This window comes from Manihot esculenta, chromosome 8 (genome assembly GCF_001659605.2).
Source record: "Manihot esculenta cultivar AM560-2 chromosome 8, M.esculenta_v8, whole genome shotgun sequence".
In the NCBI taxonomy this organism is placed as follows: Eukaryota; Viridiplantae; Streptophyta; class Magnoliopsida; order Malpighiales; family Euphorbiaceae; genus Manihot; species Manihot esculenta.
In genome coordinates this window covers 2,336,565-2,355,192 of record NC_035168.2, presented here as the reverse complement: position 1 = coordinate 2,355,192, position 18,628 = coordinate 2,336,565, and the positions used below count along the sequence as shown (strand labels likewise).

The 18,628-nt window shown below is 36.4% G+C and overlaps 1 protein-coding gene and 1 pseudogene across 1 annotated transcript; one reads left to right on the top strand and one right to left on the bottom strand.

Moving 5' to 3' along the window:
* The first annotated feature begins 6,861 nt into the window (after window positions 1-6,861).
* On the top strand, window positions 6,862-8,275 carry LOC110621122 (annotated as a pseudogene).
* Window positions 8,276-9,429: 1,154 nt separating this feature from the next.
* Window positions 9,430-13,154, bottom strand: LOC110621121 (monodehydroascorbate reductase). Its single transcript, XM_021765201.2, has 10 exons — window positions 13,000-13,154; window positions 12,232-12,303; window positions 11,613-11,664; window positions 11,379-11,459; window positions 11,106-11,224; window positions 10,790-11,009; window positions 10,554-10,672; window positions 10,335-10,460; window positions 10,107-10,247; window positions 9,430-9,965 (listed from the first exon to the last, which is right to left on the bottom strand). The coding sequence occupies exons 1-10, from the start codon at window positions 13,048-13,050 to the stop codon at window positions 9,642-9,644; spliced, it is 1,305 nt and encodes a 434-aa protein (XP_021620893.1). The 5' UTR covers window positions 13,051-13,154; the 3' UTR covers window positions 9,430-9,641.
* Window positions 13,155-18,628: the final 5,474 nt, after the last annotated feature.

Here is an 18,628-nt window from a genome sequence, read left to right as displayed (position 1 = left end):
GGCGAAGCAAAACTTCTATTACTTTTCCCCCCGTAATGGGTTGTCTCTTCTTACGGGCTACAAGGATTCTATAAAGGGATGGGTAGAGAATTTCCTTGTGGCGGAGTTGAAATTAGGGTCCTGCCGATCGTGGGATGTGGACCTGAGGTGGGGGGAGATCTTTCCGGGCTGCAATGATCTGCCCGAATTGAGTCCTATTGAGCAGGTCGGGCTGCTTCGACTGACTTCCGTTGAGAGGAAGTATGATGTCGAGAAGTGTATGTTTGCATCAAACCTTAGGGATATCCAGGACACGGGTATAGTACTTTGTCCGGTTATTCTGTTTTTTTCTTTGCTCATAATATCAGGAAGTATGCTGACTCTTTATAACTTCTTGTTTTTTGCAGCTTCTGAGGTTAGAATGGAGGGCATCAAATTCCCCAAGAATTTTGACCTGTCTCGGGAGAACATGCATGCAATTTTTGACGCCTTTGGGGATGGGCGTTCTGTAACTCAGACTAATGGCCAAACGGAAGTCACTAATAGAGCTATCCTTCGAGGATTAAAGAAGCGGTTGGATGGCGCAAAGGAAAATTGGGCAGAAAAACTCAATAGCACTCTATGGGCACTCCGAACTACTCCCAGAGCGCCCACTCAAGAAACCCCGTTTGCACTTGCTTACGGCACAGAGGCTGTAGTCCCAGTTGAGTTGCAGATCCCCACTCATCGAGTTCAATTCGTTAGTGAGAACGCTAATGGGGACAAATTAAGGAGCAACCTAGATGCTCTTGAGGAAGTTAGGGAAGAAGCCCAAGTCCGAACTGCTGCTTATCAACAACGAGCGGCAAGATATTACAATCAAAAGGTCAGAGAAAGAAGCTTGAAGGTGGGAGACCTGACTTTAAGAAACCTGGAAGCTACAGGAAAAAGAGCAGCCGCAGGCAAGCTAGCACCAACCTGGGAAGGTCCATTCAAGGTGACAAAAGTGGTTAAGCCCGGGGTATACCGAATCGAAGATATGCAAGGAAACCCCGAGCCCCACGCTTGGAACATCCAGCACCTAAAAAGGTATTTCCCCTGAAATATTTGTAAAGAAAAACATTGTATTTTGACAAAAATGAATAAATGAAAATTGTTTATACAATGTGATTATCTTTATAAAAAAACATTTTCCATGAAAAAGAAAAAACAGGGCTCAAAAAGACCCCTTGAAAACAAGACCTCAGTAAGGCACAAAAACCAGCTGAGATGACGAAGCCAATGAGCCTGAATCTTACAAAAACAACCGGCGAGGCCCCGAGGTCGTCCCAGAAATTCAAAGAAAACCAGGATCCCGTAAGATCTCCTGCAAAAACAACCGGCGAGGCCGCGAGGTCGTCCCGGAAATTCAAAGAAAACCAAGATCCCGTAAGATCTCCTGCAAAAATAACCGGCGAGGCCCCGAGGTCGTCCCGGAAATTCAAAGAAAAATAGGATCCCGTAAGATCTCCTGCAGACAAAAATAACCGGCGAGGCCCCGAGGTCGTCCCGGAAATTCAAAGAAAACCAGGATCCCATAAGATCTCCTGCAAAAACAACCGGCGAGGCCCCGAGGTCGTCCCGGAAATTCAAAGAAAAACAGGATCCCGTAAGATCTCCTGCAGACAAAAACAACCGGCGAGGCCCCGAGGTCGTCCCGGAAATTCAAAGAAAAACAGGATCCCGTAAGATCTCCTGAAGTCAGAAACAACCGGCGAGGCCCCGAGGTCGTCCCGGAAATTCAAAGAAAAACAGGATCCCGTAAGATCTCCTGCAGACAAAAATAACCGGCGAGGCCCCGAGGTCGTCCCGGAAATTCAAAGAAAAACAGGATCCCGTAAGATCTCCTGAAGTCAGAAACAACCGGCGAGGCCCCGAGGTCGTCCCGAAAATTCAAAGAAAAACAGGATCCCGTAAGATCTCCTGCAGACAAAAACAACCGGCGAGGCCCCGAGGTCGTCCCGGAAATTCAAAGAAAAACAGGATCCCGTAAGATCTCCTGAAGTCAAAAACAACCGGCGAGGCCCCGAGGTCGTCCCGAAAATTCAAAGCAAAACAGGATCCCGTAAGATCTCCTGGAAACACAAAACAACCGGCAAGGCCTTGAGGCCACCCCGACTCAGCCAGGATCTCGTAAGATCTCTGAAAAACGAACACGGCTGGTGAAGGACTTAAGAGCCTCCTAAAAATATAAAATTTTTTCCATACAAGGACAACTCACAAAAACATAGTTCCGACCTCATAAAAACAGAGAGGCCCGGAGCTAAGGTTCCGACCTACTATAAAAGGCGCGAGGTGTAATAGCTATCGAAGTGCCGAGGACGAGCTCCCAGCTCGGATAAACTCATCTCCGCAAAAATTCAAAGTGCGAAAGAAAAAGGCCGAGTTTCCAGTTCGGATAGTCAGGTTTCGACCTATGGAAAAGGTACAAGGCCTAATAAGCTAAAGAAGCCCCGACCTCGAAAAAAAAAAAAAAAAAGGGGGGGGGGGGCCGAGCTCCCAGCTCGGAAAGACTTATATTCTTACGACACTCAAGGTCGAGCTCCCAGCTCGGGCTGATGTTAGCAAAGGCCCAAGACCGAGCTCTCAACTCGGGTAGACTTATATCCTTAAAGGATCCAGATACGAAGGCCAAAGAGAACGGCCGAGCTCCCTCCATAACAGGACTCATAAATGAAGATATCCTTAGAAGGATAAAAAAGGCTATAATCAAAGCCTAAATCAGTTTATCTGAAACAAATATACGAAGTCACAGCGCAGAAAGCAGGACTAAAAGCCAAAAACTGACATGATAGTTGTCATTAAAAAGGTACGAGACTTGATCTCCCAAATCATCAGCTAAGAGCTGAGCTCGCAACTTAAGCTTAATTCAGAGCTTCTGAAGGAAAATATATAGTTTACATCACAAATACGAAGAGTAGAGATAAATATCAAGAAATATGAAAAATAAGAAAGAAACCAATATTGCATTACTGACTATTACAATTTATTTCTCTGGCGAGGAAGGAGGATAAATAGTCCTTAAAGGACTTACATCAGTAAGTACACCCTCGCCTGCATTATCTCTATTTACAGCCATCCCCGAAGGAAGCTCGGTGTCCCTGGGGCCAGAGCTCTCAACATTAATAGTAGGGGCCACTTCTGACCTAGGGTGGAGGCCGTCTTTCTCAGAATCAAGATCATCTTCCTCCGACCCTACCTCAGATTCCTCTGACGAAGACTCAGATGGCCGGTCTATGTTCCTCCGAGAATCTCCTCGGGGCAAAGGGCAATCATCCTCCCCGTATAGCACTGACTCGCCATCTGAGTCCACTTCGCGCCTCCGAAGCTCGGCCAAAGGAACATCAGGAGCCTGTCTAGCTTCTCTTAAACCGCGATTGTAGCCAGTTACATACATGCGGTAGGCCTTATCAAGGATAGCCTTTTTCATCTCACCAGAAGCTTTATACTCATCAAGGTGTTCTTCACAAGCCTCAGCCACAAATTCCTTAAACTCAGAAGAGTCTTTGTAGTCCTGAAGATGAGCTTCACAGGCCTGATCAATTTTAACCTTCAGCTCATCAGACTCCTGATACTCCGCTATATACTGTTCACGCTTCAGCTGAGCCTTCCCTTCCGCATACTTTACCACCTCAAGCAGGGCTAAACATTTACGTTCCAAAGCCCTGACTTCATTCTTCAGCTGTTGTTGGCGAAGGTTGAACTCTTCAGCCGATGAAGACAGATCTTTGATACGTTCAGAACTTGTGCCCAATTCCTGCTCAAGGACCTCCACCCGGGCTAGGGCACTTTCCTTCTGAGCCTTCACCTCACTCAGGTGAGCTCGAAGCCCCTCAAAATCAGCCTTTAAGGCCTCATGTTGGCACTGGACCTCAGCCCTTTGGCTTACAGCCTCATCCCTCTCCTGAAGGGCCGTCGTCATAGAGGACAGCTGTTTTACAACCTCTACACAACGAGTTTCCACTTCAGCGGCCCTCTCATCAGACTCCTGGAGAACTCTGCGAGTACGAGATAGCTCTGACTCCAGGGATTTGCTATGCTCTGCCGCCTCAACTGCTTTGTCCTCAGCTCTTTTAGAGGCCTCCAGGGCAGAATGCAACTCCACTCGGAGAGACTAGATCTGCTCCCGGGCGGCTGCCAGGTGGCCCCTCGCGTCGCTGGTGGCAGTCAGGTTCTCATCACGACGCGCTTCCTCGATCCGGCGGTCCACGGACTCCCGGAGAGAGAGATCACGGGCATCCACCTCCATAACCAGGCCTAACACCTAGTACGGAAGAACAATTGTCAAGAAAAGAAACAAAGCAAACTCACAGAAAGGTGAAAAAATAACTTACCATCAGCAGCATTTCTCCAATCGTGGATCCGAGCTCCTCACGAGAGCGAGATTGGAAGGACACCTGCTCCTTGGTAGAACTGGCCAAGTGACCAGTCAGGGCCAGAAGACGAGGATCCGAACCCTCTGTTATCCCGCCGAACATCCGTTCCCGGAGAAGTGCGGCAACAGCGGAGGCCGGAGACTCCGAGGAAATGCTTGACAGGTCCAGAATGTTGTCAGTAGGGGACGACGAAGGAACAGCAGAAACACCCTTCCCTTTCCCAATGGGAGGAAGAGGTGGGGAAGGACCCACAGCAGTCCGGGATTTTTTCCGAGCAGGAGATGGGACAGGCGTTCCAGAAGGGGTCGGACGCTTGCCCCCAGTCTTTGAGGGGACACCCTCAGATCCCTCAGGCTCAGTCCTCACAGGGGCAGGGGCACCTTCACCAGAAACCTCCGGGCTTTGATCCTCCAGGAGGACGATCTCCATCCCTGTCCTAGAGATCTCCTTATCTTCAACAGGGGACTTAAATTTCCCCCCTAACACCTCCTCAGTAGAATGGACAGCACCCTGCCCCACTTGTTCAGTAGCTTGGGTCTGCTCCACAACAGCTAGGGAAGTTTCCCTCACGACCTCTGAGGAGGCTGGAACGGACCTAGACCCTTCAGCAGGCGTCGAGGTTGAGCTCGACCCACCATGACTAGATGGCCGAGCTGATTTAATGCTGCGAGAGCTCGGCTTGGAAGTCCGAGAAGAGGCTTTGACAGGAGGTCGGCTGATCTTCTTGGAAGAAGCGGCCTGTGCCAGCTCTGCAGCAATCTCAGTTACAGAACGCCCATCCCCAAAGGCGTCGCCAATTGATGATCTGAGATCCAAATGAATAGGGTTTTACAAGGGTTTTGTATTACTGAATAAGGCTTGAGTTTCCTGAGGAGGGGACTCCTCTTTTATACATTGTCTTGCTTGCTGGTGACGTGTAAAGGTCTCTCCAGGATTGGGCCACGCGTCTCTGCCATGCGGATTCGGAGGTACTAGGGTATCAGTCGCCTGCTCCATGCGTAACGGCCTCTGATTCTCCTCGTGCGTACGTTCAAGCGGATCTGCCAGGCTGTCTGGTGAATATTATTCCGGATCCTGGGTTGGGCTGAGAGTTGGGCCGGATGCTAAGCCTGGGTGGAGAGGGTCTGCTTCGTGCGGACCGGGCCAGCTTGAGTGAGGAAGATGGGCCGAGCCCGGCCTTGAAGGTTGGATGAGCCAGGCTTGTTATGCATATCAGGTGTGTGGACCCCTACATCGTGGGCCTCGGGCTGTGGTCAAGCCCCTGGTCCGGGGTGAAGGAATCCAGCGGTCATCAATTCCAATTTTCTTAATAAAGACTTGACAGGACAAGAAAAGAAAAGAAAAGAAAAGAGGGAGCATGAATAAACAAGATAAAGGAAAAAAGACAAAGCCAGAAAAGCTGCAAGAGGCAACATATAATAATAATGTTATCTAACAGTCTCTTTAAAAGAGCATTTAATACAGGGAAAAGGATTGTTGTTTATGAAATAGGACATAATAGTGAGTCACTCCCAGTGTGATTCAAACCATTTATTAATGTAAATTAGGTAAAGAAAGAAAAATTATTTGGCATCAACTCTTTTTTTTTTTAATGCACAAGATATCTCCTGGAGATTATCCATATGGGTATAAGAAGAGAGAGAAAATTTTAAAAAGAAAATAAAAAACTTTGGGAAATTGTCATATTCACTTTGAAAAAGGGTTACAAGTGGTCATGACAAGCATATATCTCCATGAGATATATTAAAAAATTTAAAAAAATTGTGAAGGTACATTAAAAATAATTAATTAATTTTATGTAAAAAATAATTATAGAGGGCAAGTCTGGTCAATGCATAAATGCACAACAAGGCAGATGCAGCTCATAAATATGAATTTAATGAGATCAAACATATGTCTTCTCCTTGTTTCATTCGGTCACTAACTCATTTATGATGAATCAAAGAGTTTGTGGTTCTCAATTGCTCTTCCTCATTTCACCAAAATTTTCCTTTTTTTTTTAAAAAAAAAAAAGAGAAAATTTCTGAAAATTCCAATTTAATGTCGGTATGCCCACAAATTTATAAATCTCAGTCCACAAAATGTGAAAGGGCAGAATAAAGGGACTGATGCTCTGCTTGAACATTCCACATATGGGCCAGCTATCTATTAGACTCATTTTAGCCCAACCCATAGTGTTAGCCAGCTATCTAATAGACCCACAAATTTATAAATCTCAGTCCACAAAAAGAAAAAACTTGAATTTTGCTCCAACCGACCGCTAACCCGTTTTTGCACATTTCGCCGGTCCAACCAAAAACCCTAACTCTTTATATGCATTGCCTTCTCCTACTTCAGTTCCACTACTGGTGCAATTCGTTGTTGACCTCTCCTCCTTCCAGTGCTGCAGATCCAGAGCCTCCACTGTACTCTCTCTCCCTCTCAATCTCTCTCTCACCATATGAATTTATGGTTTATTGAATCTTATTTGGGATATATGCAGGCAGAGATGAAGGTGGTTGCTGCATATTTGCTGGCCTTGCTGGGAGGAAACCTCCCCCTCCGCCGAGCATATCAAAGATATCCTCAGTTCTGGTACCTTATTTCCTTAATTTAAATTCACATGCATTGGTATCTACTTGTATGTAGGAACAATTTATTGTACTCGGCACCTTTAAAGGTTCATGTTTTACTTAATTTTTGCTTTGCAGCGTAGTAGGTAATGAATTGGATTCAGCTCTTGTTTTGTGATTTTGCTCTTCAAAACTCTCTTTTATGGCTATGTTATTTTTGGGAATTCCACTAGCAAATTCTCTATGATTTGGTGACTGGTAGCCAGCGTGTTTAGTCTATCTTTTGTTTAGTGCTAATCTATAGAATATTTTGAACCCAACTTTAAGTTGCATAACTTGTGAATGATTATTGCAATGGCAAGAACATAAGGCTATGTTGTGTACACCGTAAAATTGAATCAAAATTTTTTACTAAAATTTAATATATTACATTGTATTACGGCATTGTAAAATAAGTTTTTTTTTTTTTTTTACTTTGGTCATTGCAAGAACCCACAAGAGCAATACTTATTCATATGACAAAAACTGATCTTTATTGAATTTTAGAAACTGCGTGTAGGTTTAATTCACTAATGGTTTATGATTTAAGGATGTTGCACATGGCAAAGTATGTTGGAACTATGTTCATTATTTGTTCTGCTCTTGTGCTGACAACCATTTTTTATAGAAAGAAATATGGTTGAATTATTTTTAGTATGTTAAAATGTCTCATTTGGATGCAGTTGAAGCTGATCTTGATGACGATAGGATTAAATTTCTTCTTTCAGAAGTTAAGGGTAAGGATATAACAGAACTTATTGCTGCTGGTCGGAAGCAGTTGGCATCAGTGCCTTCTGCTGGTGGTGTTGCTGTTGCCTCTGCAGCACCTGGTGGTGCTGCTGCTGCTGCCGCTGCTCCAGCTGCAGCTGAGGCAAAGAAGGAAGAAAAAGTGGAGGAGAAAGAGGAGTCAGATGAGGTGAGCCTTTGCTTTGCAGATCCATATTAAAATAGTAGTCTAGTTTTTCCTAGGATTGAACTGCTTGTTTCAAGTTTCCCTTAAAGTATGTGCATTTCATTAAATGATTACCTGGAGGTTGATTTCTTCCATTTGGAGATTTAATAGCATTTACAGCAAAAAGAATGAATCGTCTAATTTGATTTTTTTTCCCCTGATTTGTAGGATATGGGCTTCAGTCTGTTCGACTAAATAGTTTATTTGATTTTATAACAATGCAGATCACTTTCTTCCTGATTTGGAGATTTTAGCTAGGCATTTAATTGCTTCTCATTTTGGTGTAATGCTTGAATCATATGTTTTGATAGATGAAATTTTCCATGAATCTATAACGAAGTGGAATTTTGTTGGGCGAATGATATTGTTTTAACTTTGCTATAAATGGGATTCAATTATATGCTTGAAGATAATATTTTGCCAAGATGTGATTAAGAGGATAATTGGGAAGATCTCACTTGGGATTACTGTTTTAAGTCCCTGAAATGGCTATAGTGCAGTTTTTCATCCAGTTGGCGGAGCCAACGGCGGATGAGTTAAGGGCATTAGGATCCTGTCTGTTGGTAAAGCATATTTCAGTTTTGATTGAAAAATCAAGTTGATGCGATTTAATTTAATTTTTTTCAGTTCAATTTTTTTAAAAAAATAAATTGGCACAGTTTTGGTTGGTATTTTTTAGAGTTTCAGTTTTTTTTTATGGGGTTTTATAATTAAAATTAGAATGTTAAAAGTAATTGGATCAAATGGAAGCTATATATACACAGTGATCCTTTATAAATTTCAGTGTCACATTCCTACTGACCTAATCTTTTCACGACTACTCACCTAATCTAGATTTGATTAATCATTGAAATTGCTAGATTTTGCCTGAACAATTAACTTGTGTTGATTTATTTCATTTGATGGATTTTGTATTATTTGTTAAAATTATTAGTTTCTATTTTGATTATTGAAATTGCTTTTGAAGAGATTTGATCTTATTACAAGTCAAGGGTGGTTTTATTTGTTCTGTTTGTGTTATGTTGGATTGGGGAGAATTTCTTATTCTGCAAGCTACTTGATTATTGAAATTGAAATGGATGAATCGAACGAAATCAAATTAATTTATTTGAATTTGATTAAATTCTTAAATTAATTTGATTTTTAACTAACCTAACCCATCTGACAGTCAAAAAAAGAAATACGCAACATGCGTCTAGGCTTTCAAAGTCTCTTGTATGAAAAAACAAAGCCCACTATCATCATTAAGGCCCACACTCACATCGCTCCTATTTTAAGGATTTTTTTTTTAACTAAATAAAATCGATTGGTAATTATTATTTACGTATAGAATAAGAAAATGAAACATTATTTTAAAAAATTTGCAACATTTCAGAGCTTATAATATTTTAAGCAGCATAAAGGCTTCCGTATCCCTTCTAAAAAGAAAAAGGAAAAGAAAAAGAGACTTCCAAAGTCGAATCGGACAATGGGGAAAAAAAAATTATTGACAACATTTTGCAAAAATTCGCAATTGTAAAGAATAATTACCATTCCAAACCTTGGAAATAAAAAATAAAACAAATAACCATCCCAGAAAGGCAATCCTGCGTTCTGTACATAGCCACTAAAAGCAGAATGACAACAGCAAGAATATCCTCAAAAGTAAATTACAGAATTGAAATGGAAAAACACGCAGCAGTGCCACAACGTAGACTCATAGGGAGATGTTGCGCAAGGAAATAATCAAATGTTACAGGCAAAGGAAAGACCTTCCTTTGTGAGCTGATCCAAATTCTGAATTGAAGGCTGGACTCTCGCAACTTTAGCAATAGCCTTGTTTTCATCAGGACTTCCACCTTCCAGAAATGCTCCAACAACCTTTCCGTCTTTGATCCAGTATGATCCAAACTTTGGCTTTGGTGCTTTTGGATCACTGTCCCCAAAGAACACCGACTCACCAACATTGTCACCATAGAATTGCCAGGACAGCTCAAAGGCACGAGAGTAGAAGTATGGAAGGTAGTCATACTCATCAATTGTTTTCCCTTCCTCGCTTGATTTAATGGCCTACAGGAAAACAGAAAATGCAATAAACACCTTAGTGATGCAGATACCGATACCCCAAAAAAAAAGAGAGTAAGAATTATTTTCATATTTACAGAAAGGTTAGGGACAATTTCAGTGTTAATTGGGGGAAACGAAACACACCTTCACAGCCTGCTCAGCTGATTTGCGGGCATGGTCAACGTGTTCAACTCTTCTCAGCTCATTGTACAATTTCAAAGGAAAAGTAGCAACATCACCAACGGCATACACATCAGGAACACTTGTTCTGAAAAATGCATCGGTCTGCAAGCAAGCAAGTTGTTTAATACGTTATTGTAGAGTTTGGTCACTAACCCATGAACCAAATGAGGGGTCCAAAGTTGTACTAACCTTTATTCCACCTTTCTCCTCTTCAACCTGCCCTTTGTATAATGCTGTAAGTGGCCTTCCACCAACACCAACAACGACAATGTCAGCTTCCAATACTCTACCATCCTTAAGTTTCACCTCCTTTACCTGACAAAAGCGCAGCAAAACTTCAACTCACTTCTAGTCCAATAAATATATCACTGCCAAGATTACCAGCTGATCTTATGGTTGACTTCTTACCTCCCCATTTGAATCGGCAGTAAACCCAGCAGCAACTGTTCCCTTGATAATGTTGATTCCTTTATTAGCATAATAACCCTCATAGAAAGCAGCTAATTCGGCAGTAAAAAGACGAGGCACTGCGTGGACAATATTTATATTAGCAGACCGCGGATGTACTCTAAACAACCAAAAAGAGACAGCATTTCACTGATTATGTTGTATTAATTAGTAGAGAATAAAGTAAATCAACTTACTGCACCATGGTTCAGGATAAACCATTGTGACATCAATATTATTAATTCTCAGTGCTGCACTAAGCTCAAGACCGATGTATCCTCCTCCCACGATTACAGCTTTCCCATCTTTCTTTGCCTTAATTACTTCTACAAGCTTATCAGCATCATCAATTTCTCTCAAGTAGAATATATTCTTGGAATCAGCTCCTTGGACGCCAAAATCTGTCAATCTTATAACCTACAACAAAGCAATAAAGTAAACCAACGTTCACAGGAAGCTTGCGCAAAAGATGGCGAGTGATTAAAGGGATAATCCATCGAACATGAAACTTACAGTGGAACCTGTTGCAATAATCAAAATCTGATACTTGAAGGTTTCTCCTGCTGCACTTGTTAGAGTCTTGGTAGCAAGATCTGCTTTGACTATTTCTGTGCTAAGGATCAACTCTATTCCTGCGATTATCAAGCCCAGAGAGCAATGTTACAGAAAATAAATAGGAAGCAGCAAAAATAAATGAGTAACACAAAATTGGGAATTATCATTTCAGCTACTTTTCTGTCTGGTGGACAAAATTTATCATACATATTATGCAAGATGAGTAATCACCTTTCTCTTTGTACCACTCAGGAGCCAGCCTCTCCCCTCCACTTCCAACACAGACATGGAATCCTGGAAGCCTTGCAGTTCCTACATGAAAATTCTCATGATCAAAATCTATATTATGCACAAAATAGGAAAATTCAGTTGGACCAGTTCAATATCAACAGAAATCTATTGGAGGGGTTACAGGAACTATAATTCTTAATTGGACAATATACATAAACAGGCAAAATGATTTACCTTCAGGGAAAAGATATGCCTTGCTAAGTGCAGGACGTTCATAAGGAGCCACCTGCAGCAACAGAAAAATTATGTCCATTGATAAATAACATAGCAGAAATAACATCATTAAAGCTATAAATACTAATCGCAATAGCAGAACCATGAATAGGTAAAAAAGAATCCAGTAAACTTAATAGCTGTGTCTATGGATGGCTTTTGACTTCTCTTCCTCGAAAATGACTATAATCAAAATGCAACCATCAGTAGCTTGTGCCCACTTAAAAAACACAAAGTCTTGTATAACTATTAAAATTATTTTCTTAAAAAAAAAAAAAGTTGAAATAATTTTTCATTTTAACCATGAAGGAGATCAAACATTACCGCTACACTGTCCTTGAACAATTTTTGCAAATTGATGAATTAATTAACAGAAACTCAAGTTCTGGGTACAAAAAACCAAATGAAAAATCTACGGATTGTTTGACTTTCCAAAATACCAAGTCATTAACAGAACAATTTGCATCCGAATTTTAAAATCATCTGGTTTCATTCTTGTAGAAATAATTAAAAAACCAAATCAAGCCACATGAATGCAATGATCCGATATGATTTCAATTGAATGCAGTAAAGAGCATACCGCTTCCTTGGAGATGATTGCCAATTCACCTGACTTAACCCCCTGGTTGCCAAACTCCCTTGCTGCATATCCCTACAGTGTCGAAGTATTAATGCTCATAAGAAAAAGGAGCTAGTGATTCATTTCCAGCGAATAAATGACTCTTATTGAATAGCGTACTGCATCTTCGCTAGTCAGTCTGGAGCAATTATTCAGTGCATTTCATATATTAAAAAATAATGCACTTTGCTCTTAAACACAGCGGTCCACTTTAAATTGTGGATGGTGGACCCACATGAGAGAGTGGATTACATTCTAATGTACCCAGTATATTATGTAATTCACATCCATTATATTTAGAAAGATTCCTTGCTTTAATCTTTTAATTAAATTATCGAAGCACAATAACAGAAGTTCAAGAGGTTCAAATTTCCTTCTCCCTTCTCCTCTTCGGCTTCTCACCAGCTAGATCAACTCAACAACGCTTTGATAATCTGAATTATGATTAATTCTAAGACGATCTAACTTGTAACTGAAGCTCAAAACGAAACAAATTTCAATGTTAACACTTGTCAAGTCAATCCATAAACAAACAAAGATTCAGTTGGATCGTCATCATATAACCGAAACAAGATATACGTTTCAGTAGATCAACGAGCAGAAAATCAACAGCAACATCAACAAGCAAGCAAACAATCAACAGTAGATCACACCAGAATCACATCGTTAACAAAAATTTCAACAAACAAACTGAAAAGGATAAGAGAACTGATCGAACTAGAGACTCACAGCGGCTACGCCACCACCAACGATCACGTACTTGAAGCTCTTCTCCGCCATTAGATTAGTTGGTCCTCTACTCTCTTTCTCTCTCTGGTGCTTTCACTGCGCGTCCTGTAACTGAAATAATATAAAGCAGAAGCTTAGTGATTGGTTAGATATATTTATAGGGCGATTAATTCCCGATTGGTTGACCATCTGGACGCGTGGATTATTTGTTACGTTTAACGTTATGGTGCACCCTATGAGACACGTGGCGAGTCATTCGCGGTCCTTCACGTGCCATTGTTTATCTGCTACTGCACCGGATCGCGAGACAGGTCAATGTCCTTAGTTTCCTTGCTTTTTTTAAAAAAATAAATATGTTTTCAAAATAATTTTCATGCGCTAAAGTTATTCTTTTTCGTTTTCAGTGATCTCTCGTAAATTACATTAAATTTACTAAATGATTAACTAGTTTATTTTATTGATTTATAAATTAAAAGTATATTTTAATTATTAAAAAAATAGAGCAGCAATATATTGACCAAAGTATGCGCTTACGTCTTTATTAGAACTAAATTGCAAGGATTATGAAAAATAAAATAAAATTCGAATAAAAGTGTTTTGTGAAATGAATCTGGACACCTTAACCAGGTTCAAACACTTTTAATCCACTATTCTTGTTAATTATAATATATAGCTTAATACTTTTTTATTTTTAATTTTGGGATTTTTTAAATAAATCACATTTAATATATGATTACAATATTATACTGTTTTTATTTTTTAATTTATCTTTGAATGAGCAAAATATTTTTAAAATATTAATTAAATTTATCGTATTTATATAACTATTTTTTTTAAGAGTAAAATTAACAAAATTTCTATATTGTATAAATTATAATTCTTTAATTTTTTTTATTAAGAAATTCGTTAGTTGACTTAAAATATTTATATAATTTAATTCATCTAATTAAAATTAAAATATGTTAATTAATCGTTTATTTAATAGAGAAAATTAAAAAAATTTAATTTTATATAATATCAAAATGTTATAATTAACTAATTTTAAAATAGAAATAAATTAATAAATTTTTAAATAATTTAAATATCTGATAATAATTGTTTCTTTAATTAATATTTTCAGGTTGATGATTTTCGAATAGTTAATTCATAATAATTTTTTTTAAAAGTCAATTGATCTATTTTCTTATGTCAACTGGCTCCATTATGGACGAAAAACGATCTGTTCACATTGCACCTAATTATTCGATTCACATGCGGCCCATGTTAATTTGTTTATATTGACGAGAGAAAAGAAGAGAAGGAATAAAGTTTTCATTTTTTTTTTTAATGTGTTATTTGAATGTGGGGAAATTTGAAAAATGAAAGAGTAAATTTTTTATTATTAAAAATTTTAAATTTATAAAAAGGACGAAATGTTGCATCTTAAGTTATAATTATAATTTATTTAAAGGAATAATTTTATAAAATAATTTATTTAAAAATTAAAATATCAAATTAAATTAAATTAAATTAAATTCGAATTATCAATTATAATTTTCGTTAAAAAAATTGTAACTGGTATGTAATTCAAAGTTTCAATTCAATTAGAGAATTAGGATCGATTAATTGATCCGGTTTCGAATTTGACGGTCCAAAGTGAACCATGGCTGAGTCAAAGTCGGTATGCTTCCAACTTTATTGTATGTTCGATAAATTAAAAACCAAACAGTTTTTTGTCTTTTTTAGGTTAATTTAAAAAAAAAAAATACTTGTTTTATTTTTATAGGGGCCAGCTCGATGTTCGCATAACTACGACGCTTAGGTAAAGGCTGACGTCATCACGATAGCAAGCTACATTATTATTTAAACCTGCCATATATTTAAATATCTGAATTTTAATTAAAAAAATATATATCTTAAATTTTAAAACGTTTTATCAGATATTTAAATTTTTTTAAATAAAAATTTTTATAAGTTAATATTATTTATTTTAAATAAGAAAATTAATAGAAAATAATTAAATTAAAATAAAATTTTAAAATTTTTTTATTTCAAATAAAGGTAAAGAAAAAAATAATTAACATTATTTAATATCTTAAAAACACTAAATTATATTTTATTGAAGTTTAAAATTTAAAAGAACAAATAGGAGTGAGTATTCGGTCGGTTCGATTTTAAATCGAACCGAATCGAATAAATCGAAAACCAAAATTTTAGTGTTTATGAAAATCGAATCGAATTGATTTTAATCAGAACCCAAATTGAATCGAACCGGTCTGATTCGATTCGATTCGGTTTGATTTCGATTTTTAATAATTTTTTATTTTTTATACTTTATTTTTAATATTTTAAAATTTAATTAAAATATTTTAATTTTAATATGATTTAATTTCTCTATATTATTGAAAAAATATATTATTATCACTAATCGATTCGGTTCGATTTTTTCAATTTTTTTCTGATCAAAATCAAATCGAATAGAAATAACTGAAATTTTTGAAATTAAAAACCAAACCGAACCGAAATATTAAAATTATTTTGATAAAAATAAATAATAAAAAAAAAAACCAAACCCAACCACTCTTAAATATCGTATCCTAAGAAAATGATGATAGTCAAAATTGGTCGCACTTTGAAAAGTGACGTGACAAATAATCAAAATAATTGGTGCAAATTTGACTCCGATTCATATATGACTGTAAAAGTCGTCAAAAAACCTAAAATCTCCTTGATGATTAAGAATGCATCAATGAATTTTAAGACAATAAAACTTAAATTTTGTTTTTTCATATTACAATTTCACATGATTGAACTTTAGAAAGTTTCAATTTTATTGTCTCAATTTCCTATCTTCTATAAAATTAAAAAAAAAAAAACATTTTAAACATAACATTGAATTAAATTTAGCTTTTCGATTTCAGTTCGGCCTTTTTCATCCGTAATTTGACCAATCCCATTATTCAATCCCTAACATGCCCAAGATATAATTTCAACGCTAGAAACTTGAAACTTTACTTTCAAATATTGAGTTTATGCATACAAAATGTTTGATAAAAGTAAAATAATTTGAATATTGACTTTAATAATAAATTTGCAATATTTTTTATACCAAAACTTTTTATGTTGGAACATGATTAAAAAATTCATTTATTTATTTTTATAAATATATATTCATATTTTTTAAAAATTATTTTGATTTAATCTCTATAGATTTATGGAAAATAATTTATATTTAAAAAATAAGATCACTTATTTATTATTATTTTTTAATTTAAAAAATAAAATTTATTAATAAATTTATATATATAAATTTAAAAATCTAAAAAATAATTTTTTTCCTTTAGTTAAATTTTTTCAGTGGCCCAAAATTAGAAAATATAAAAAATATTTTTCTAAAAAATACTTTTCATGAAATAATTTCATTTATTTACAGAAAATAACTTATATTTGAAAAATATTTTTAATAGAAAATATTTTTTCAAAAATATTTTATGTGAAAAATATTTTTTAATAAAATAACTTATTTTTTATTATTTAATTTTAATTTAAAAAATAAAATTTATTAAAAATTTATATATAAAAATTTTAATAAAAATATAAAAGGATAAAAGATGAAATCATTTTGTTTAAAATGGTTTATTTTTTTAATTAAAAAAATATTTTTTATTAATTAATTTTTGTTAAGATTTTAAACACTAAAAAATATAAAAAAAAATTTTTTTTAAATAAATGGAATCTTAATTGTAAAATTATATAAAAAAGAATTGTATGATTCAATTTTACTATACGATTTTACCAACTTCATTCATTTTAGTGATTTTAAAATCAAGTGGAAGGTTGATTTCGAACCAGATTAGTTTTGGGCTTGGATTTATAGTGGATCCAATCCCAATCCTGGCCCGCATGTTTGGACTTAAATTTTGTGTTGAAAACACACAAGAATTAAAGAAACCCAACTAAACACGAGGGCAGTGACCCAAAATCAATAAATAAACAGATTCCAATTCTATTATTTTAAACCAAAGTATCATAATTAAAGAGATAAAATAACAATTAATATCATAAATATTTTTTATTTAATAGAATAAAAAGTGATAGAAAATAATTTAAAAAAGTGGAATGTTTTCACTTTTAATGTGTAGGATTTAGTGAAATTTCGAGTTTCCGTCTATTATTTTTAAAATATTCACTTTCATAATTTTATGACTAATAGATTGCTTTTTAATGAAAAAATATTTTTGAATGCAATTTAATATATAAAAATAAATCCTTAGATTAGATTTGGTAGCAGGCATAACGTCGTGTCGTTCACGTTTTCTTTGTAATTTTCCTGGACGGCATTATTCTATTGCAACTCTAAATAATAATTTCCACGCGCATAAAACCGTAGGAAGAACAACGAGTGTCCATAACGCAGCATGTGAGTGCCGACGATAGAATTTTTTTAAAATGGTCCAACAAAATTCTTTCACAATATAACATGTTTTTTTATTTGTTTTTTAAAAAATATTTTTAAATTAAAAAATAGATTATTCTAATTTATTAAAAAGCCTGTAAAGCTGCAAATATAAATTCATAAGCTGAAAAAGAAAAAGAATTAAAATTTCCTTCGGTTATTTTCCCTTGTACGTAATAAGCTGAAGAAATGGCTTTTGCACATTTACTTTTATAACCTCCCCTCAAAATAAAATAAAATATCTTTATTTTTAATTTGAAATAAAATTTTAATTTCAGAATTAGATTAAATTTGATGATCTGAAATCAAGAAAAATAAGGTTTTACAAGAGTTCTGTAAGTTTAAGGAAAAATTTAGATCTAGAGGGGAGTATTTCTCCTTTTATCTATTTCCTTTTGTCCGTTAGCGACATGTAACAGAATGTATTTCATTGGGTCACATGTCCCTGTCACGTTGATATGGATGTACGAGAAAATCATATCGTTGCCCCATGCATAACGGCCCCTGATTCTCCCGGACGCGCGTGCGAGTGGTCCCACGTGAAGGATGGATAGGTCTCCTTCCTGATTCCGAGCTGGACCGGAAGATATGATATGGGCTGAACCCAGAGATAATTTGTTCGTCGGACTCAAAGAGTTAGGCCGGCCTGATTGAGGAGATTGATGGGAGTCTGGTCTCCAGACTGAGTGGACCGGACTTGATGCATGTACGAGGCTTGAGAGTCTCTAAATAATGGGCTGGTATCGTGGATCTGGCCCCAGATCGAAATAGAAAAATCCAGCGGTCATCAAAATTCAACAACAACAAAAAACTACTGATTGAAAAAAAAAAAATTTCACTTTATAAAAAAAGTAATTTTCAGTCATGAAATTAAATCTGTAATAATAGAGATAAATTATGTATAAATGAGGAAAATAAAATACGTAAATAAATAAATAATTTTGTGAATAACGACACATAGAGCAACTATCCCTTTCGGTTTTGGATATTGAAGTGTGGTGGTGACTGCTATCACATGCATGATGCATCCTTTTGATTATGACAGCCCTCTCCCCGTCTCTCTATTTATTTTTTATACTTTATAAATACAATACAAGATCGGTGGCCCAATCTTGTATTTTCTATTTATTCTCCATTCATCCTAGCCATCGATTTCATTTTTATTCTCTACCCACTCCTCCAATATCCCTCACG

Bases quoted from the DNA above. Each gene is read 5' to 3' on its own strand.
- LOC110621121 (XM_021765201.2), bottom strand. From the start codon at position 13,050: ATGGCGGAGAAGAGCTTCAAGTACGTGATCGTTGGTGGTGGCGTAGCC. The intron at 11,665-12,231 runs GTATGCTCTTTA...CTGTTGCTGCAG, and splicing joins CAATCATCTCCAAGGAAGCG to GTGGCTCCTTATGAACGTCC. The intron at 9,966-10,106 runs GTGTGTTTCGTT...GTTTTCCTGTAG, and splicing joins CAGCTGAGCAGGCTGTGAAG to GCCATTAAATCAAGCGAGGA.